Source organism: Notothenia rossii (genome assembly GCF_949606895.1).
Source record: "Notothenia rossii genome assembly, chromosome: 9".
Classification (NCBI taxonomy): Eukaryota; Metazoa; Chordata; class Actinopteri; order Perciformes; family Nototheniidae; genus Notothenia; species Notothenia rossii.
The window spans coordinates 27,080,698-27,102,155 of record NC_136907.1 but is presented as its reverse complement, the minus strand read 5'-3'; the positions used below and the strand labels follow the sequence as shown (position 1 = coordinate 27,102,155).

General features: G+C 38.8%; 2 protein-coding genes across 31 annotated transcripts in view; one reads left to right on the top strand and one right to left on the bottom strand.

Annotated features, from left to right (window-relative positions):
- Nucleotides 1-130: 130 nt before the first annotated feature.
- On the bottom strand, nucleotides 131-20,974 carry gab3 (GRB2 associated binding protein 3). 4 transcript variants are annotated; one of them, XM_079647612.1, is made up of 11 exons: nucleotides 20,789-20,974; nucleotides 15,911-16,124; nucleotides 12,218-12,518; nucleotides 6,771-6,927; nucleotides 6,072-6,538; nucleotides 5,846-5,895; nucleotides 4,983-5,232; nucleotides 4,672-4,762; nucleotides 4,350-4,434; nucleotides 3,051-3,155; nucleotides 131-1,113 (listed from the first exon to the last, which is right to left on the bottom strand). In XM_079647612.1, exons 2-11 carry the CDS (start codon nucleotides 15,980-15,982, stop codon nucleotides 994-996), a joined length of 1,698 nt encoding a protein of 565 aa, XP_079503738.1. In that variant the 5' UTR covers nucleotides 15,983-16,124; nucleotides 20,789-20,974; the 3' UTR covers nucleotides 131-993. The 4 variants fall into 4 exon arrangements, with proteins under 4 accessions (XP_079503738.1, XP_079503740.1, XP_079503739.1 ...); XM_079647614.1 differs by having other exon boundaries at nucleotides 131-1,110; nucleotides 20,789-20,969; XM_079647613.1 differs by lacking the exon at nucleotides 20,789-20,974 and adding an exon at nucleotides 18,496-18,626.
- The window catches only part of aifm1 (apoptosis inducing factor mitochondrion associated 1), a 31,152-nt gene continuing 28,317 nt past the window's right edge, over nucleotides 18,624-21,458 (top strand). For all 27 annotated transcript variants that reach the window (XM_079647598.1, XM_079647595.1, XM_079647594.1 and 24 more), the window contains exon 1: nucleotides 18,624-18,854. In XM_079647598.1, the coding sequence (XP_079503724.1) occupies nucleotides 18,767-18,854 (88 nt within the window). In that variant the 5' untranslated portion in view covers nucleotides 18,624-18,766. The remainder of the gene's footprint in view (nucleotides 18,855-21,458) is intronic.

The following is a 21,458-nucleotide window of genomic DNA, read 5'->3' as shown; positions in this document are numbered from 1 at the left end:
AAAATTATAAAAATAATAATAATGCGTTTTACACATTGTATCAACATTTATGGGTAAGGGATCCTGGATTAGGGGAAATCGTTTATATTTACTTGTGTTTTGAGAAAAAATTCAGACTGATATCTCATCATTTATTTTTAAATAATATAAACTTTATTTATACTTCAGAGTAACATTAGAAAATGGAAATACCAGTGATGAAGACATGTACACAACAGTAAAAACATATTTTAATTAAATAAATAACCAAAACAATAAATAAAAAAATTAAATGTAAGTATAGGAAATTGTTAGGGGGGGCTTAACTGCCTTATCATTCAGAGAAGAAAAGGTTATTTCAATTTTATTTTTGACATTGTTCAAGACAACACATTATGGGAGTTTGCTTCTGAGGAATTTCATGTTATGGATAGGATATTTAGCTAGAAGTGTGATAGAGTCGTCTCTGAAATCATTATTACCAGAGATAACATTGTCAAACGTCAAGGATGTTTTTTTATCTCTTGGAATACTCACAGCTTCAAAACAAGTGAAACAAGTCTTCAATATGAAGGTCACAGAAGGAGCAGGAAGAGAACAAAACGTACGATGGACCATTTTGTTTTGTGATAAAAAACGAGGGAAAGAAATATATATAAAAAAATCTATTATTAAAATAATTGTCTTATTTACAATTATTATACATATATTTACACAAAGTCTAACATGTTGTCTTTGTTACACACAACTCAATATGATGCCCTTTCAAAATTAGGTAAAACTTTGCTACAGTTAAAATTGTGACCCTGTTCAACATCTGGTATTAATTTAAATACAGTGCAATTGTGTGATCCCTGCATACAAGCATTTAACTGCTTACTTACCATTGTACTTTTTCAAATACTGTTTTTCAATGTGCTTTCTATTGATTTTGGTCCTCTTCAACATGTCCTCTTCATTGTTGGTCTTCTTGCAACCAAGTTCCCCTAATTTTACTCAACATTTTTGTTCCATTTATGTCTTTGACTGCCGGACATCAGTCCACTCCATTTTGGTGTTTTGCAGCGCCTGAGTCTTCTTCTCATCCACCTGCACATAATCCACTCTGTACTCATCACACAGTAAGGGCTTCTGCTGGACGAAGAGAGGGAGAGACAAAGAAAGTGATATGTTACCAATCTGAATATGGTTCTGCTATATTTTCCCCAACAAGCAATCATGTTGAACTAAATGTATTTTAACCAATTGTGTGTGTTGTATAAGCCTTGATGTATACATATTGTAGGATAATATGCTAATATCATGCATTTTGTAATTGCAAGTGATGTTGTGCACATATAAAACACAAATAAAAGTAACTTCTCATGTTTCAACATATGAGCACTTGTTGACGTTCGGGTATTAAAAAGTTGGCCAACAGTTACTGGAAACTTAAAATGTAAGTTGTATTGGCTTATTTTAATAATGTGATTGCATGATTCCTTCAGATATTAGTCCAGATCTGCTGCAAGCTAGCTAGCTAATGTTGCTAACCTAGTCATTGAAACATTGTTATTGAAACAGACTAATTGTGCTTGACTGGCCAACTTTATAATAATAATTATAGTTATAATAATAATCTTTATTTGTATAGCACCTTTCATACAATAATTACGGTTTGAAAGTGCTTCACATTAGACATCTCTTAAAATACTCACAGAAAGAGTAGAATACAGTTACCAGTAAAAGACATAAAAACAAACTTAAAATAGCATGGACATACGAAAAATACATTTAGATTAAAGGTACGACAATAGTGCAAATACAACACAACATCAGATGACAGGTTAAAATTCATCATAGTGCATAGAAAAGTGCAGCAGAGAGCAGGAGTTAGCTTCCTAAAAGGCTAAATTGTTTTTTTAAGACTTCCACCAATGTCTATAGTTATTTTGTCGCATAGCTTTGGGGCATAACTAACTAAAGCTGCATCAACAATCTTCTTTTTGCTGCTGTTTTTGGGAGCCTCTAACAAACCAGCAGCAGAGGATCGCAGTGTTCTTCACGGCTTGAAGCTGACAAGGGAGCTGGCAATATAGCTTGGTCCTTGCCCATTAAGGGCCTTATATGTCAGGAGGAGGACCTTCAAATCACTTCTAAAGTAAACAGGAAGCCAGTGCAGAGCGGCTAAAACGGGACTACTGTGTTCTCTCTTCTTAGTTCTGGTTAACAGCAGAGCTGCAGAGTTTTGGATGAGCTGAAGTCTGTCAGTAGTTTTTTTGGGAGGTCAGTGAAAAGTGAATTACAGTAGTCTATCCGGCTTGAGACGAAGACATGTATCAGCTTCTCAGTGTCTTTCTGATTTATGAATGGTCTTACTATAGCAATGTTTCTAAGGTGAAAGAAAGATGTTTTTGTCACATTGCTAATGGGAGAGCTGAAGCTTTGATCTGAATCTAATATAACACCAACTCTTGTGACCTCTGGTTTGATCCTGGAAGTAAATCTCCCCAGATTATTAACCAGCATTTCTCTTTTTGCTTTGGATCCGACTAGCAGGATTTCAGTTTTGTCCTCATTCAGCTTTAGGAAGTTACTGCTCATCCATTTATCTATCGCCAATAGGCAGTTGGTGATGGAGGTAATAGCTGCAGCGTCATTTGGTTGGTATCAGCGCCATATGGCTCTGGTTGGTATATATAGAGTTGTGTATCATAGATATACTGTAGTTCCCCAAACGTCATCCAGTGTTCTGGTCCAAGCTGTGTGCATCACCTTTTAGTGTCCCCGTTTCCGTTGTGTTTTGTCAAAGATAGTTAATGTGAGGTTTTAGCTGTTATCTCTCGACTGTGATTTCATTTGTTTCCAGATTGCCTCAGAAACACTCAAAGCGCTTCATTAGGTTGGAAGGGACATTACAAAGTGAAAAAAGTTACACTAGCAAGTCTTTTCCAGGGAAGAATAATCAGGAAGTCTGTTATTACGTTTAGAGGCTCATTGGTGCGAACGTATTGTTATATATTCCTTATGTTTTGTTCTATTTCATAATAACAATTTGGTTCATTTTTGTCTTAAATCTGATCCAAACATACCTTCAGCACAGGAGAGGGGGATGCGGAATTGAAATCAAGTGACAAATAGTCGAGGTTTGATCTTCTCGCTCCATCGAAGCTGTGACTGAAATGTTGCCTTGGATCCTGTCGGAGAAAATAAATACATTGAGACGGGTAAAAGGGTCTGAATATATAATGTATCTACTTTTTTCCAGAGTGCAGCTGGTCAGCATGTGTTTGTATGACTGGAGATACATGACTATTATGCTTCGCTTCAGATATGTTTCTTGGAAAATTGCACCGTTTCCAAGAACTGCCTTGTACGACATCACATGGTTACTCACAACCCAGTACATTCACAGTATGCTGAGCAGAATTCTCAGTAAACATCTAATCTGCGTGGCGATTAGAGCACATTTTACAACTCAAGTATTCCTACAATTGTATCAGATTTAAATATTTTTTTAGTGTTCTGTTTAACAAAAAAGAGCAGAACGATGAAGTTGATATTAAAGTCAACAGTGATTTAAGGATTTTAACCCAAATATTGGATATTAATCAGATAAACATATAATCACAATTTGACTCACATTGATCTACTACATTATGGTTTGGAAAGTGGCATCAAGTTGAAGTGGATGATTGATACAACTTACATGACTAGGAGCTGGCTTAAAGGTGAATTACTGATGCCACATAGTGAAAGTAAATGACCATCAAGCTACTTCCATGTATCAGTTATTATTCACAATGGCTAAGTGAAAGGCCTCATTAAGTCCCTGATGGAAAGAAAGGTGATAGCATGAGTAACCCTCCTGTCGTGATCAGGTCAAATCTTACCGATTCGCTACTTTCATCAATCATAAATATTGTGTTTTACATCTGATTGCCTCTAGACCTTATGATGTCCTCCACAGTAGGCATTTGAACACATAACACATTACTTATCACCACTTTCATTGGGTTTTTAGTGGTTTAGTCAACTATTGTGTTCCCACTTCAAAAGTGACAAACAAATTGACAACCATGTTCATTTTTGGAATACATTTTCAGTGTCTATTATTTTTATATTCACTGCAGTTAGTTATGTAAAGCAGTAGTCAGTGACATTGTTTACAGCTTAAAAGGGTGTTAAATCAATTTTGGTGATGATTTTCTTGTGTATGTGTTAATGTGAAAGCAGTTTAAACAGACCTACCAAATTTGACCGGGAACCCCACAGTAAGGGGGGAGAAACGAACACGACAGGAGAGTTAAAAAGGCATGATCAATACAGTCTACTATATCATCACTACATATACATGGTTCAAATAGTTTTCACGCCTTCACGATAGTTACCATTGTGGTGCAGTTTGTGTCTTCATCTGTTGGATTTTCCCCATTCTCAAGTCTTCTTTCAAGAGGCAAACATTTCACCGAAAAGCTGCACATAGAAACAAAATATTGTTTCATGTCAGAAACCAACCACAAACTGCATGATAAATAGAAACTGAGAAACAGGATGTTATCCTTGGGTCGGGTCAGCATATCTACAACCAACGTAAATGAACATAATTAAAAGGTAAACTTTACTCTAAATGAGATGCAATTGTTAATCAATGGCAGTCCCTGAACCAAACCACATAAACAATTGTGGTTAAAGAGATTGTTTTCCTCTCACCATGCTTCAGTCATTGCTCTGCTCAGAGGAAGATGAGTGGGACATTCTGTGATGGTAGAGAGGCCTCTCAAGTCGAGAGGTGGAGGTCGAGCTGTGAACCGAAAATTGGACTTGTTGTAATAGTGATGCGTAGAAAGGATCATTGTGTGTAAAATAAAGATATCTAAGACATTGCTTTAGCGTAGCCATGCAGGAAGGAAAGGAACATTACATTCTACATTGGTAAACCTTGTTAAAACTATAACAAAGACCAAATAAATTATCCCAGCTGAGTATAGATACATTTTCCACACAACTGTTGCGCCTCATACCTCTCCTCAGGCGAGGCTTGAGGTGCCGGTGAATCGGAGGCGGCACAAAGTCTCCAGGTGGACACATCAGTGGGCCGAGAGTGGTGGAGGACTCGGCGCTGCAGTTTGAGTTGAGGAGAATGAATGTGCTGGGGCTCATGGGGATGTAGCCATCACTTTCAGTGGGGGCTGCCGAGGGAGACGGGGACGCCATGGGGACATATGACTCATCCTGGAAGCTTTGATACCGTGTGCTATTCAAACCGTGCTGCTGAAAGACAAAGCATGCTGAGGTCACACAAGTGCACTGCATCTTTATCTTGATACTGTGTGTTGAGTTATAGCTCATATATTATTCTTAATGCATAAAATTATGCTTTTATTTTTACCCAACTGGGTGCTCTTTTTAAAAATAGACATCTACATTTTGATGAGTTAGTTGAAAATAATTCAATGTGACTGCGCAGTCTATTTGAATAGTACATTTTAAGCAACAGCAAAGAGCTATACTTAGTTTAGCTTAGGCCAAAAGTGATAAGGCTTTCTTGCTATGGGTTCAATTGTGAGTACACTTGCCAAACAAACATCAGGGTTGTCATAGTTACGTACTGTAATAACTACGTCACTTACTTATTTTAGACCAAACCAAATCATTTCCTTAACATAACCAAGAAGTTTTACATCCTAAACATAACCATTTATTTCCATTTCCAGAGGGTTTAATATGATCCCAAGATGAATGGTCACTGTGTGACTGTCAAGTCAAATGGCCCTATACAGTATGCACTGCAGTATGTAGGTAGGAGAACATGTTGCAAAAAAAGGTTTTTTACAGAAAGATTATAAAACATAGTTTATTTTTCTACTATTGATGTTGTTCTTACCAAATTAAGGCTCTGCCTCCTGTTTTTCATCAATCTGTTTTCAGCATCTCCTAAAGAAAGATGTGTGATTAGAATAAGTCATTATTATTTTCAACCTTTACAGTCAGTTGTGTTCAACATGAAACCCTATACTTTACCACACAATAGCACAAGGGTTATAATCAATTGTAAAAGTCAACGTTTTCTCAGGTTGTGTATGATGCTAACTGTGAGAGGGCTGTCCTACCTATTCTGAAATGGTCCAGGCCCGACAAAGAGGTCCTCCGGGGGAACAAAGTGGCGTGGTTTGGGAAATGCCTTGCACTCGTCCTCATCAGGTGAGCTGCTTCCCCACTTATCTGCTCTGACAGGTGGTTAGACTTGGGTGGCAGCGGAGGAGGAGTCTGTCTTTCAATCGCTGCCTCGAACGCCGCAGATGAATAAGGTTTGTCGAAGCGGAAGACACTTGTGGCGCCGTGACGTAGTGGTGAGGAAGAGGATGATGGTAGAGCCATGGAGGAGCATGGATCGCTGAAAGGATGGTTGGTCAGCCTTCCACTGAGGAAAAGAGATGGACTGGGGCTGGCCTGAAAGATGGAGGATGAAGAGGAATCGGTGTGCGAAAGAGGAATAGGTGAGGGGACAGCGTCCTTGAACGCATCGTCTGATGACCTCTGTTCAAGGGAGATCTCAGAGTTTGAAAAGCTGTCATGTCTATATTGGAGAGGGATACAAATATTGTATGTGTTAAACATGAACACTGAAAAAACCTTGACCTTAATTAGGTGTATTATGTCAACAGATTTCACGTAACTGTATTAGGTTATATGAATACTAAGTTTACATTTTAGGTTCAACTTAATATTATTGCTGTCAACTTACCTAATACAGTTATGAGAAATGTGTTTTCTGTGAACTACACAAAGGTTTTCCAGATGATACATACCGAATAGTGCTCACACTCCCCGTCTCACATTGTGAGAGAAATAGGTAGTCAAGTGGGTGGCTGGAATCCTGTTGGCTGGATACAGACACTCTGTCAGAGCCGTCAGGTGACGGATGGAGGGAGGTGGGGGTGTGAGGAAAGCCTTCTTCTGAGCTCTCTGGTGTTGAGAAGAAACAGAGGCAGAAAACACGTAGATTCATGGGATTAGAAAACCTTCATACAGCCGCACACACACAGGTTTCTTTCTTGACAATATACTGCAAATAGGGCAGGTGAATTCAAACAGAGAACACAATTTTTTCCCCAAAACCTTGAAAGAAGACACATGTGATCTCTGTTCCCTATTTTGTTTATACATCCTGCAATCTTTTAGTCGGACTGGCCCTTGTTCAGAAATGTGTTTCATTCCATTTCACTCAAGGCTGCCGAGTCAAGGTTGTTCCTGCAGAACCGTGTGTGTGTGTGTGTGTGTGCATGATTTGCTACCCTTAATAGACGTTTATATTCTCTTGCGGGTACAGAACAACCTTTTATATTCCTAAAAAGTCTTGATATCAAGAAAGACTTATCTCTTCCACCAACATGACATTCTACTTAATTAACTTATGCAAAATCTACTCTAACCTATCTCTAATTCTGTATGTGTGTAGTTTCTTTTTTCATTTTCATGGTCCACAGGTCGTGAAAAAACTGATGGTTTTGAAAATAAACATTAGTCAACATGGGTCATTAATGATGCTTAAATGTAAAGATTTTGTGCATGGATATCATTTCACTTTCATCTTCAGTTTGTAATGTAATGTTCACTTTCTGTATGTGTGCCTTTCACATTTGTGTCATGTTCTCAACAGCCACCTGCCTTTTAGATTTAGCACATTTATCAACTATCAAAGTGTGTTTTTCTGAAAGCATACAACATTTTGAAGTGACATGCAGGGCAGCGTATTTATCAGCAACTTTGCTTTGTCTGCTTCACACAGATTGTTCTAGCAGACCTCTCTCACAAAATATCTCAAACAGAATGGTCCTGACAATGGACTGAAAGAGGGATCATAGCACTGTATATGTATATATATATATATATACTGAATATATATTTAAAAGACAAAAACATTCAATTAACAGCTTCAAAGCATGTCCCTGGATGAGATACAAAAATGTCATTATCTATCTTTTAGGACCCTTCCTCTCCATCTGCTGTCTAATACAGCTGCACATACGGTGTAGGCTGTGTGAAAACATTTGGAATTGTTTAAAACATCCTGCACACAGACAACAGTCTAATGTATGATAACACATGCCATCACATCCATGTACTTTAACGAGTTGAACAGTCATCTGAAATGAATTTTCATACCAAAAGCATTGTGTTAAAATGATCATTTGAAGTATTTCAAAAGTTAACATTGGATTTGCATAATTACTTGTTGTTGTTGCTGCTGTAGAAAGTAGACCATGAGATCTGTATCAAAAGCTTTCAACCACTGATGTGACATTGTGTGATGTTGGTTTAGGAACGCACTTACAGAGAAATTGATCAGAATAGACCACAGCTCTGAATCATTCTCAGTGAGCTAAAAATGTGCTTCAATGTTTTTAACTGTCAACAAATCTAACCACAATCCAGATAGATGGTAAATTACTTTTTTTAAAGGTCCCATGACATGCTTTTCCGGTTATTACCCGTCCCCTTGTGTGGTTATGTAGCTTTTTCTGCATGTAAACGGTCTGCAAAGTCACAAAGTACACCCTGTAGTGAGTAAAACTCTAACACAGAAAATACCTGTCTATGCTGCCCCAGAACGCCTCGTTGGAGATTTTTCGTTTTCCATTTTTTTCTTCCGGGGCATACTGACGTAATGCTGCGGAGCTCCGCACACACACACACACACACACACACACACACACACACACACACACACACACACACACACACACACACACACACACACACACACACACACACACACACACACACACACACACACACACACACACACACACACACACACACACACACACACACACACACACACACACACACACACACACACACACACACACACACACACACACACACACACACTCAGCCTTATATTTTCTCAGCCGCGGAGCTCCGTACACACACACACTCGGAGCTCAGGCTGTGAGTGTGTGGCCGTTTCTCAATCGCGAGGAAACTGGCTTCCAAGCCAATATTTCAAGGATACTACGTCATCGGGTGCCGCCGAAGGACTGTTCCAATCTCCAGCATACTTGGAATTCCACCGAATAATTTCGAGGCTGCACATGGGTAGACTTCGCGTCCTTCAAATCCCCACAATGCTTTGCGCACGGACCAATTTCAAAAACCCTTGCGGAGAATGGCTGAACCGACGCAGCACAGCACACATTTAAATGTAAGTATGTAGTGGCGTAGAACATGTGTTGGTAAATATGTTACTTTGTTGCATTTGTTATCACAAAAAATGTGTTCCGTGAAAGTAAATCAAGTTCATAATTAGATAGACATCGTGAGGTATTTGTTTTCGGTACAGTTTATGTTGAAACCGTTAGAGAGAGTGGCACACTTGTTAGCCTGTTCCATTCTTCTTTGTTTTCCGAAGCCGTGGCTTGGAAGTATGCTTGCTTCATTTCTGAAGGAAGTGACTTGGAAGTATGCGACTACCAAGCCAGTATCCTCGCGATTGAGAAACGGCCTGTGTGTGTGCTCAGGTCTTGCAGACCCCACGCAGCAACCAGGAAACTACACCAGTAAGCAGTAATCCAGCTCACACTGTCCGCTCCTCAAAGGGCGAGTAGCGAGCCCCGCAACGTCCCGCCAACACGGCAACCAGACCCCACGCAGCATTCTCATCTGTTTGTCATCATTACTGGCGTCATTTTCTGGTTGCTAACAAACGCCATTGTAACGCATAATCACTGATGAACAGAACAGAGTGGGCGAGCTGACCAATCAGAGCTCAAAGGGAGGGGGGAGGGGGGGGGCAGGAGCTCCAACAAGCCGTTTAGGACAGAGGCCGTTTCTCAATCGCGAGGATACTGGCTTGATAGTCGCATACTTCCAAGCCACTTCCTTCAGAAACGAAGCAAGCATACTTCCAAGCCACGGCTTCGGAAAACAAAGAAGAATGGAACAGGCTAACAAGTGTGCCACTCTCTCTAACGGTTTCAACATAAACTGTACCGAAAATAAATACCTCACAATGTCTATCTAATTATGAACTTGCTTTACTTTCACGGAACACATTTTTGGTGATAACAAATGCAACAAAGTAACATATTTACCAACACATGTTCTATGCCACTACATACTTACATTTAAATGTGTGCTGTGCTGCGTCGGTTCAGCCATTCTCCTCAAGGGTTTTTGAAATTGGTCCGTGCGCAAAGCATTGTGGGGATTTGAAGGACGCAAAGTCTACCCATGTGCAGCCTCGAAATTACCCCCAAACCAAGGACGTGGCCTCGGTGGAATTCCAAGTATGTTGGAGATTAGAACAGTCCTTCGGCGGCACTCGATGACGTAGTATCCTTGAAATATTGGCTTGGAAGCCAGTTTCCTCGCGTTTGAGAAATGGCCAGAGAGTGAATAGTACATGCTATACACAGAGATTCTGTATGAGAAACCAATGTGAGTTTGGAACATTGAACGATGTAAATCTATTTTAGTAGACCTCAACAATGGAATTATGATCAGTAGAAATGGCCATGACATGGGACCTTTAAATCTTGATTTGGCTCTTAAACTGTTCTTGAGGTGTTTTAAAATGTAGATTAAAATGCTTCAGACTTTACCAATTGTTGAAATTAAGGCAAAATACTAGAACATTGGAGATACTCTTTACATTTTTGCGTCATTTTATGCATATTAAGAATCTTTAGAAACGGTGTGAAACAAAAATGAGGTACTTTTGGTTTGACAAATGATTCACAACATGAGTTTGTAGTAATCAACACTAGTGGGTAGCAGATTTACACATGATCAGTTAAAGCTGCATTTTGGATATTTTGCAGCAAGATATCACAAATGTAAAACTAAGGACCTGATGCTGAGAAATCATATGAGTGTGAATCAATCATGAAACCCAGTATCAGTTGGTCTGAAGATGATTTAGCTTCTGGGAGCAACAGATAGTAATTCTGGGGTTACCTTGTAGCTAGCAGTTATGTAAATCAATCATTTGTCTTCCAGACATTGGTCATTGTTGACAGTGAACAACTTAAAGCGCTAGTTGGAGTTCAGAGACAATGTATGCAATCTGATTGTGTATTAGCTTTGAGATTAAATCTATTCATATATATATTAATAAAAACCTAAATCATCTTCAGTCAACAGCAATCTGCCAATGCAATGCAGCATATGCGTTCTTTTGTTTCCCATACCGAGTATTTATCTGGATTCAACCAACCCTCCTTCAAACGTGATTGATCAATACTGCTTCCACTATACAACATAATACAAAATGCTATCAAAACCACAATTCTGTCATGTTTCATATACATATAGTGCATTCATGTGTAGATAGATTGAAAGTCGGTAAATTGCAACCTTGTGTTCGACCCTCACTAGTCTCTGAACCAAATACCACCAAATTCACATTTAGTTCTGACCTCATTCTCAAGCTTGGTTTTCAGTTTGCTACTTCCTGTTTAGGGTCAAATGACACCACTTTGTCCTGGATATGCAGGGTAAATCTACTGTGTAACAACTTGTGTACACTATTTTGTGTGATGTTCATTGAGACAGGAGCATTTTAAAAATGGTAAATTGACTGCATTTTTAGAGTCCTTTCGTTGTCCAAGATACCACGTTGACTTTAATTAAATGTATTATGTAAACACATTTAACATATACTATGTTAGGTTAGTTGGAAGCAATAATATTAAATTGAACCTAAGTTGTTTGATCTAAACCTAATATTATTTGGACTGGGAATTTAAGGGTCGCTGGTTCAAGTCCCCGACCAGACCTAAAATATGGAGTGTGGAGTCTGGAGTGTTGAGCAAGGAACCAGCACCACATCCCCCCCCCCCACCCCCCATTGCTCCCCGGGCGCTGTACAATAGTTGCCCACTGCTCCTACTACTAGGATGGGTTAAATGCAGAGGTCAAATGTCACTGGGTTTCATCCTACGATTCTAATTGCTTTCAACTAACATAATACAGTTATGTGACATTTGTTTACATAATACATTTAATTCAATTCAACCTTTCAGTGTGGCAGAGGCTACTATTCAATGTTCTAGCATCATGAGCAATATTCACATGCACACTGATGCCATCACTTAAAGTACCTTTCACAAAGACATTTAGACACGTTGACTGCAGGGATCAGACCCCCGACTGATTCGAGGATGACCGCTCTACATACTGAACAACACACACATCTTACCACGTGCTGCTCTAACATGACCACAGTTCAAACTGTATTGAGTGTATTCACCTGCATCCTCCAGACTCCCAAACTGGCTGATCTGACTTATTTGACTGATCCAGCTGTTCATCTCCTCCTCAGTTTTGGCCACCAGGTAAAAGACACGAAATGTGGTCTTCACCACAAAGAGGTGTTTGCCGTTGAAGTCTCGTTTTATCCTGAGCTGCCCGTTGAGCATTTCCACCTCGCACTCTTTCAGGTCGATGGTGCGGATGGGCTTTTTGGAATTCTTGCTTTGATAGTACTCCAGCACATCAGGGTTGCCGCTCATGCGACCTCTTCGAAGCACAAACCAGCGTTTCCTCCAGGCCTGCAGGGAAACAGCACAGAGTGCATCTTTTAACTTTGTGCTTACTATGTGATATTATTCACAGTCCTGCATAATTCCAACAGTTTCACCCCCCCACCATTGTATTAGTCATGACCAGTCATGGGAATAAGATCACAATAGCTAACTTAGCATATTGAAACTTTTTTTTTGCTTTTGATATGGTCAGTAAGAGGAACCTCAACTCCGATTTCCCAGAAGTAAGGAGAAGAGGAAGTTAACTGTATTTAGCAGAAAATGTCTAACACAACGAAAGAGGTATTTATACAGTGCTCTGTCACTTCTTTACACGAGGACTAAACTCAAACTAAATACTGAAACTCGGAACAGGTCTTTGTATGTTATATGTAACGCCCAAAACGCCTAACAAATCATACGAATGGTAATGATGCATTTATATTTTCACACTTGGTTTTGTGGTTTTGTGTGCGTTGTGACACTCGACTGGAACTTTTGTGGTGTGAACTTAAAACGAAATGTTTTGTTTTGTGGGTAATCTGCTCCTGCACAAGTCAGTTGGTAAAGCCTGTGTTTATACCAGGAAATGGTTAGACGCGGCCAATAACACTGCCAGGTTTAAGAGGAAACCATAACTACACAGATGGCAATTTGATCCTATCCATTTTTTAAACATGGAAGGCTTGAGCTCCAAAATATAGGTTGTTTGATAAAGGAGCTGGTGAATAATAAAGAAATGCACTTTTTTTTTAATATCATTCCAGTTTAATACAATAATTGGCTTTTCTTAAAAATCCTTAACTCATGGAACATTTAATAGTTTTATCCAGAGCTTTCAACCACATCTCATGGTCTTCCTCAGCAAATATATTTTGCTTTCAATATCTGAATGAGTTTAGATGAATGAGGAAGACCCTGTGTTGATCCTAAGTGGACATCAAGTGCGTTTTTTTTGTTGTCACAATACCAATAACCAAAAATGCTCAAACTGAGGTAGCACTTAATAATAATAACCATCAGTAATAAATGGTTAATTGATCATTAATCAAACCTTTGTATTTACTTAAATAAGTAAAATAAGGTTTATTTATAATATTCACATAATTTGGTTATTTATGATTGGGTATTATAGTAGGCTTTAGTATATAGTATTATCTTAGCAATAATAACTAGTTATTGATGGTTTATCATCGCACACAATAAATGTGTATACTAAGTTAAGTATGTGTTGAATAAAAAACATATGGATTCATTTTCAACCAGTATTATCTATGTTTCTGAATAATACAGTTAGCTTTCCATCAGCCGTTTAACAAGGTATTCTGCTCATCAGCTGCAACTTTAATATTTATTTTTATAGCAAATCATATTTATAATTGCTTGAAAAACCATTATGAACTATTAAAAAAGTCTACTCAATACTGTTTATCTTTATAATGTTTATCGATGTTTAACCCTTTGATGCACGAGTGACTGGACCCTACACTCTTCCATAAGTGGGTCAAAAAGGACCCGTATTAGAATACTATGTGTTTTTATGCAATTTTTGTCATTTTGGTTAAGAAAAATCACTTGTATAATATGTAGTATTATATTTTGGTTCACACTAGAAATATTTTATATATAATTTTTCACTATTTATAAAAAAAAATTACATTTTGAAAATGCATGCGGGTCCTTTTTGACCCACTTATGGAAGCTTGGGCTAGTAATACAAAAACTACAATTTCTTAAAATGTATACAATTTCAATAAAAAATGTGAATGGCATGATATCCAAAACATGTTTTTTGAGGAATAGCTGGAATATGAAATGATTAAAAAAAAAAAAATTACTAAGATACTCTAAGAAAACCACCTCACCGGGTCAAAAAAGACCCATGCATCTAAGAGTTAACAAATCAATTGGTCATTGTGAATAAGATACATAGCTTACAAAACAATACAATACAATATAATGTACAGTAGCTTTAACATTTTATAATATTTGCAACAATTAACTGTTATAATAACATAAATAACTAAATATAATTAAACCAAAACATAAATGTCATGTCTCTTCCTGTGTGACCTTGCAATGTAAATGAGTCTTTTTATGTAGTTATTTCAAATGAGACAACACAGGGTGCTTTTAAAATACATGATATCCCCTAAGGTAATAATATAGGAATATGTGTTGATAAAATAAATGCATGTTCTTGTTAGTGAGGCCCAACTTCAGCACTCTGTGAACATGCAGCAGCTCATGCACATAATCGTGGCAGAGAGAAAAGGAGACATCAGAAAGTGTGTTGATACTTCTATTTCTAGTAAAGGGTGTTAAAACCGAGACGCTGCAGCCAAATTCAGCGAGTAACCCAACCCCTTGGTGAACACCACCACTCCGCATTATTTTCTTTAAAGCGTGCCATATTCTGCCAGAAGATTTTCATTCCTTTCGAGAACATACAGATAAGCTTGACCACAAGCCTTGACATTTTCATAACAGCTTGACATTTGAATACTGAGTCAGATAGTGTGTATCCCCTAACAACAGTCTGAAAAACAATTACCATGCAGGATTTGCATAGTGTGCTATAATAAGTTTCTATTTCCCGCCCTTAGCCCCATCAATACACACCTCCACCCACCCACTCTTTCCCTGCTGCACTTACAAATGGACCTCCTCCTCCTCCTCCTCCTCCTCCTCCTCCTCCTCCTCCTCCTCCTCCTCCTCCTCCTCCTCCTCCTCTCGTACAGAGGAAGTCCAAACAGCCGTCATGAAGCTGGACTATTTCTGCTTGTCACTAAAATCTGTCTGACTGGGGCTGACATTACTTCCCATGTTTCACAATGGGGACACGCTCATCACACTAACAGACACACAGCCCAGCTTTATCACATGACCCCAACAGTGTAAGCAGTCACATATACTTGCAGCTGTTAGAGTCATTTTAATGTCTCCCTCTCTGCAGATTGTGACACATTGTTGACAAAATCCAGTGTTTTAAAGTGCACAGAGGGCGTTGTTATAGAAACAAGGAAAAAGGATTGAAAGATTGAATTACATCTTAGTTTGACAAAGGCATTCAAACCCACGGTATGTTTCTAAATCATCATTATACACACACACACACACACACACACACACACACACACACACACACACACACACACACACACACACACACACACACACACACACACACACACACACACACACACACACACACACACACACACACACACACACACACACACACACACACACACACACACACACACACACACACACACACACACACACACACACACACACACACACACACACACACACACACACAGATACACATATGCATATAGGCTTAGCAGCACAACCTGCCCTACACACTGCTGGCAGAGGACATAAACAAGTGTCCAGTGTGTTCTCCTACTCACAAATCTCTTGAGTTTCTTCTCCGGGGGGGATTTAATGAGCCAGCCGGTGCACACCACATCCCCAGCACTCATCTTGACTGCAGAGCGTGTCGTCCTCACGGTTGCTGCTGCGGCTGCTGCTGCTTTAAAACTGTGAGCACTGCGAAAGCATATCCTGTGTTCTGGTATTCAGCCTAGCCACTCCAAAAGGAGGAAGTCGAAAAAATTGATCACACTGACAGAGAGAGAGAGAGGGAGAGAGACGGACAGACAGAGCAGGGGAGAGAGAGAGCATTTTGTTATTGTGCTCTCATGTGCTTGGGGCTAGTATATGTACACAGGAATATATGGGTTGGGCATTTATTTTTGTATTATGTAAATAAAGAGGAACTTTCAGTGTATGGGCTAACGCTGGTTGATTTGTTCAGAAAAATGTTATATTTATACTAGATATTTTCCAATTTCATTTTCAATATTTCCACTGCTCCAAATGGTAGTATAACATTCATCTCAAAAAAATGTTTTCCATAAATGCAAAAAAAAGGAAAACAACACTCCTGATTTATTTCTTCTTATTCCTGGCACTATTACTCTTCCGTAAAGGAAATGTTGGTGTTGAATTGATTCCTGGAAGATAAAGGAGCCGAGTCGGACCCTGATAAAGGGTGGCTCACGTTCAGGTTCATATCAGTATTTAGTGTCTCTCCTGGGACTTGTCTCCATGCTTTAATGTTCAAAGAGCTCTTTATTTTTCTCATACTGCCTGTGCTACAGTACCTCTTTTCACCCTCTGTCTGAAACCAGAGCCCAGTCTGCTCTCATTTAGTTAGATTGTAGGCTCTGTTGTGATTGGTCGACTGCTTAGAGATGTCCCATCCCTTGTCACGTACAATGTGTTGGAGCACTAGCCAATAGAAGAGGGAGTGTTTAGTAGTGATGTCACTATGTTGCCTAAGTATCAGAAGGGCGCAAATCGGGGAGTTGAAGGAAGAAAGTCCCTCTGAAGGAATGACTTTGCAGACCATTTACATGCACAAACACATCACAAACTACAGGAAAAGGAAAACTTAAAGCGTGATGGGGCACTTTTCAAATACTTTATCATAATGTTTATGTTTGACGCTGTAACTATGTATTTCTTTTTGTTGGTTTATCCATTGTGGTTTCTGAGTTCTACAGAAACCAGAAGTGGCTTCAACACTGATCATCCAAACATCGACTTGCCTCACACCTAATAAACTAAATAAGGACTCATTTCCACATGGGCTTTAAGGGAGGTCTTAGTACAGACATGATATTATTAGCAGGGGGGCCTATCGGTGTGCTCAGCCCTTGTCAAAAGTGAGTTAGGTGAATTTTAAGATCATTGGACGATAAGGTTTACAAAGTAGAGAAACGTGGTAGCAGAAGCAGAATACATTTCAACTCAATGAAGTCTTTGTCTATTATCTATTGAAGCTATTTTGTCACTTCTTTGTCAAAAGCACATTTGAAGGCCTCTTAAGATGAAAAACAACAATATAATTAAAATGTTGTATAGAAAGCCAAAAAGACATTGCCAAATGTTTTAAATAAAAATATATAAGATTCATCATATTGATTGTGTACCACTGCCTAAGATCAAAATAGGAATTTAACATGGATCAATTTAATTTCATGTTTAAATAGCTTCTGATGTCATTCTACAGTAAATTACTGGCTACTCGTTTCACAACTATCACAGCAAGTAACTGTGATATTTATACAGTAAATTATATTAACATGACAGCTGTTATCCCAGTTAGTTATTCAATGTGCTTGCTGTGATGTAGCTGTATGTGATGTTGCAGGAATATAATACAACTTTTAAAAGTAGTGCAACTTATTAATTATGTATTGAAATAAAAAGTTGATTAACCACATTATTTGTTAACAGATAAAGCAATTAGCAAATAAACATAATATGAGTGTGGTTGATACAGTCAGATTTTTGCTGCCCCCAAGTGGACTAAGAATACATTCTTGCAGTTTTCTAATGGGCTAAGACTTAACCCTTCAGTATCCATTCCCAACCCTTTATAGGTGTTTTATTTTTTGTGAGAGACGGTGTTTAGTTTAAATTCATAAATGTCTCCATTTGAAGCACTTTACCAGATTGCAGTTTTTAACTTATTTGCGTCTCTAGTTTCTTGGCATGTCAAATCAAAGAAAGCTCAATAATAAACTCAGTATAACATACCAAAAGTCATATCTTCGTGTTATTTGGCACTTTAATCTTCTCTTTTATCAGCCTTGTCTTTTTTTTCTTGTCAGTTAAAATGTACATGTTAACCTATGATGTTAACACAGTTGACTTTTGATCAATGAACTGTAGAGGGCAGCAGTGAACTGCGGCTGAATTTAATACGTAGAAATGTCAAGAAGAAGAACCAGGTTACCAGAGAGCCTGGAAAAAAAGAAAGAGCTCGAAATAGATGAGACTTGGTGTAACGGCATTAAACCAGAGACAAAAACATTTACTAAGACTTGTTAAAGAAATGCACTGTTTCTTCATAGCCCAATAACAAAGACCAAAACATATTATTAAAACATAATTTACGGAACTCATGTTCCACACGTTCACTTACAACCGGTGACGCCATCTTTCTTCCAGAGACGTTGTCCTACTCAGTTTTCCTAGTGGTGACCTATCTTGCATTGCAAAGAGTCTTCACAATTACCCATAACTCCCCTGAAACGTATGACCTGTCTCTGGCCTTGGAGTGTGGCGCGGTGTTGCTAGTTGTCGGTCTCTCAGTGTGTGCTGGCTGTTGGACTTAATTTGTGCTAACTGTCTAGTGTTCCTGTCTGACACCTCCGCTAGTAATCTGGGGACCGTTACGGCGGAGCAGAGCAAAAATGCTGAAATGTAGAACTGTATGGAAAAAGCTTGCACCACTTGCTCGAGCTTCCTCCACGCTCTGCCGGCAGAATGTGAGGAGAACAGGTAAGTTAACTAAGTAGTGTGTTAGGTACACTAAACTTGTCCTTGTGAGAAATGCAAACAATCATTTCGCGTGGCATGATATTGCACACTTACGACAGAATATTAAACCAGAGGGGGTCTTTTTTAGCTTAGTTTGTGTATGTTGACCTTCGTTTAGCTGTCACAAAGCTAACGTTCTGAGCAAATGGCAACATTCAGGAGTCAATGACATTTTTATAACTGGTTTAGCTCAGAGCATAATTGCGCTACAAAAGTTGTAGCCGTCACCTTAAGCCTGCTATAAAACAGTGCTCAATGAATGAATAAGAAATACACGTGTCATTGTCGCATTATTTTTGATTCATTGCTGGTTTGCATTATACTTTTTACAGATACTACGCATAGTTTGTAACCCGTCATGTTTAACCATGCTTGCATAAGCCGAATTTGTTTTTGATCACGTGATCGTCCAGCTTATTTGACCCTGAAATAATTGGCACAATGTGTAGAACAGTGTCCGTCATCTTCAATGATGGAGGAAGGCAGCAGCGGGGAGTTATTATAGCAGGTTTTCAGAGGTGTAAAGTAACTAAGTACTAGTCGTTAGCGAAGGACAATTTTGAGAGACTTGTACTTTACTTGAGTATTTCAATTGGTTTGCCACTTTGTATTCTTCTACAGTTCAGAGGTAATTAGTGTACTTTTACTCCACTACATTTATTCAATGTATTTAGTTACTTCGCACATTTGATTCAATAATGTGAAATATAATCAAGTCTTAAATCAGACTTTACTTTCACCTGGAGTCATGTCCCATTTCAGAGTAATATATTAAACTGCTGGATTTTTATATATATTTTTAGCTACAATCTGTTAATCACAGCTGGTAAAAGTGGTGCTGCTATTCATTACTTTATACACTGCTGCTGGATATTTAACTTACAACTATATAGCATAGTTTATTTATATCTTTATTTGCTAATAATCTGAATATGTAAAGCAACAAGTAACTCATTCTGTCAAATGTAATGTAGTTGAGTAAAAGGTACAATAGTGGCTTCCAAATTGTAGTAGAGTAGAAGTATAAAGTAGCATAACATATAAATACTTAAGTAAAGTGCAAGTACCCAACATTTTTACTTTCGTACAAAACTTGAGTAAATTAATTTCACTACGCTACACCTCTGTAACAAAGTAACATTCAACCAACTCTAAATAACCTCTCTCAGTCCTGAATATGATAAGTCAATAGTTCACGTGTCCCGTTGTCCACTAAATATGACAAAGAAACTTCAGTCTGGCATCATCCACGTGCAGTCTTTTTCACATGCCTAAATGTGAATCATCAATGTTGGCCTACTATTAAGCCACTTAGGCACTAGCGTGGCGTGGGAAAAAAGTTAGGGGAAGCCAATAATACGTCCTTTCTTTTGGGTCGGGGTGTGGTGGTCAATGTAGTAACGTAGCCAGATGAGTGATTACAGCACCCTGTATCATTTTACACACATTTGTATCATACAGATGCAGGACTTACACACGACTGCTATCTAACCGACAGTTCCGCATGCACTCTCCAGCCGAAACTCTTATGAGCATTCATTCACAAACTAAATCAGGAGACCTTTAAAGTGTTACGTCCGATTCGCTCCTTTTTTCCTCTGTACACAGCTCCAGTTTGGGCATTGGCCTGTCATCAGATTTTATTTGTTGTTGCTGCTGTAGCGGAAGTTTAGTACAATTATTTTTGATTAAATACTCAAAATCTCCACCCTCCATAATTGCACTTGCTTCAGTTGCTTGCTACTTTCTAACGGCGGTGAGAGTGGTGCAGTGACGCTATCTATCTTCTATCGATTCGATTTATGATTAGAAAACTATAAAAGTAGGGTAGATATGTGGATATTATCCGACTGAACAAAACTTGCATTTATCTAACGGGTTCTTTTTCCACTGACCTTATTTCAAGCTATTTTCCAAAATCCTATGGAGAAATCCCATTGCTTTAATGTCGAGGGAAACCGGGCGCATCTGACTTCCGGGTTTTTGGATGTGTCACTGCAACACTAAATTGATGCAATTTGATTGGATTGTGAGGCAAGGGAAGCCATCCGCCTCTAGCTCATGGATGTATTAATAAGAACTGGATACAGCGTGGAAGGCGGGGCCTCATTAATTCCTATGAGAGTTGCTCAATGGCGCATGGATGACAAAATGGCCCAACTTTTGAGAGAGTGAAACATCACAGATTACCCAGCATGCCTGAGAAGTACCCGTATGTGCGCTCATAAAGCATGCGCAATTTTAACCACGCCCCCCAAAAGGCTCGTTCACACATCAAGCACGTCAATTTGCGTACACGTAACAGCATCGCACGTTCTGGATTGTTATGATGGATTTGATATTAACGAAGCGGCCGCGGCAGTTAGCAGCTAGCGGCTAGCTAGTGTAACGTCCGAGCCATTAGTAATTATGCTAATGTGCACATCAATCGTTATGTACTTTTATATTACGCTGATGTAACAGGATCGAGTTAAGGGTTTGTTCAGCATTGTCAGCTTCACTGTTGAGCTTTATGTTGTGCCCAGCATTCTCCTGTGCTCTGAAATAAAAATGTGGATAAGCACA

What these genes read in the sequence shown, in the direction of transcription:
- gab3 (XM_079647612.1), bottom strand. Translation starts at nt 15,982, where the DNA reads ATGAGTGCTGGGGATGTGGTGTGCACCGGCTGGCTCATTAAATCCCCC. An exon ending in ACACAAACTGCACCACAATG is followed by an intron (nt 3,156 to 4,349) that starts GTAACTATCGTG and finishes TTTCTCCGACAG; the next exon opens with GATCCAAGGCAACATTTCAG. An exon ending in CCCCCTCTCCTGTGCTGAAG is followed by an intron (nt 1,114 to 3,050) that starts GTATGTTTGGAT and finishes CTCTTCGTCCAG; the next exon opens with CAGAAGCCCTTACTGTGTGA.